A 1,047-nucleotide genomic window follows, 5' to 3' on the forward strand; every position below is an offset into this window, starting at 1 on the left:
GCTGGACCGGGAGGAGCTGTGCGGGAAGAGCGCGCCGTGCGCCCTGCGCCTGGAGGTGCTGGTGGAGCGGCCGCTGCGCGTCTTCCACGTGGAGCTGGAGGTCACCGACATCAACGACAACGCCCCGCGCTTCCCCGCCGCCCCCAATCGCGGAATTCACGACGCTGCCGGGGTCTCGGTTCCCGCTGGAGGGCGCGTCGGATGCGGATATCGGAGCCAACGCGCAGCTCTCCTACACCCTCAGCCCCAGCGAGCATTTCCGACTGGATTTGCAAAAAACGGAGGACGAGGGCGAGTCCTTATTCCTGGTGCTCGAGAAAGCCCTGGACCGTGAGTCGGTGCCTGTGCACCGTTTGTTGTTGACGGCGAGTGACGGGGGCCGTCCGTCGCTGACGGGCACGATGGAGCTGGTGATCTGGGTGCTGGACGCGAACGACAACGCGCCCCAGTTCAACCAGTCGGTGTATAAAGTAAAAGTCTTAGAGGGTTCAGAGCGGGGAACTCTGTTAATCAAGCTCAGTGCCACGGATTTGGACGAAGGGATCAATAGTGATATCGCATATTTATTTAGTAGGCGCGTCGGTGCTCAAGTAAAAGAAATGTTCACAGTCGACGAAAACAAAGGAGAAGTCAGACTTCAAGGAAATTTAGACTATGAAGAAATGGACACTTACGAGATTGCAATCGAAGCGAGAGACAAAGGCTCCCCCCCGCTGTCGGGTCACTGCAGCGTGGAGCTGGAGGTGTTGGACGTGAACGACAACGCGCCGGAGGTGCGGGTGACGTCGCTGTCGGTGCCGGTGCCGGAGGACGCGGCGGTGGGGACGGTGGTGGCGGTGCTGAGCGTGTGGGACCGGGACTCGGGGGCGAACGGTCGGGTGCGGTGCGCGGTGTGGCCGGCGTCGCCGTTCGGTCTGGTGGCGCCGTTCGCGGGCTCGTACTCGCTGGTGGTGCGGGAGGCGCTGGACCGGGAGCGGGTGTCGGAGTACGAGGTGGAGGTGCGGGAGGAGGACGGCGGGGCGCCGGCGCTGCGCGGCAGGCGCGGGG

At 63.7% G+C, this 1,047-nt stretch overlaps 1 protein-coding gene across 1 annotated transcript in view; it reads left to right on the plus strand.

Annotated features, from left to right (window-relative positions):
• Position 1: 1 nt before the first annotated feature.
• LOC104123024 (protocadherin alpha-13-like) overlaps positions 2-1,047 on the plus strand; it is a gene marked incomplete at its 5' end in the record, with an annotated part of 2,868 nt that continues 1,822 nt past the window's right edge. The window contains 2 exon segments of the mRNA XM_035890765.1: positions 2-141; positions 143-1,039. Of these exon segments, the coding sequence (XP_035746658.1) occupies positions 2-141; positions 143-1,039 (1,037 nt within the window).

The sequence above is a fragment of the Egretta garzetta genome, unplaced genomic scaffold, assembly GCF_000687185.1.
Source record: "Egretta garzetta isolate BGI_Z169 unplaced genomic scaffold, ASM68718v1 scaffold103, whole genome shotgun sequence".
In the NCBI taxonomy this organism is placed as follows: domain Eukaryota; kingdom Metazoa; phylum Chordata; class Aves; order Pelecaniformes; family Ardeidae; genus Egretta; species Egretta garzetta.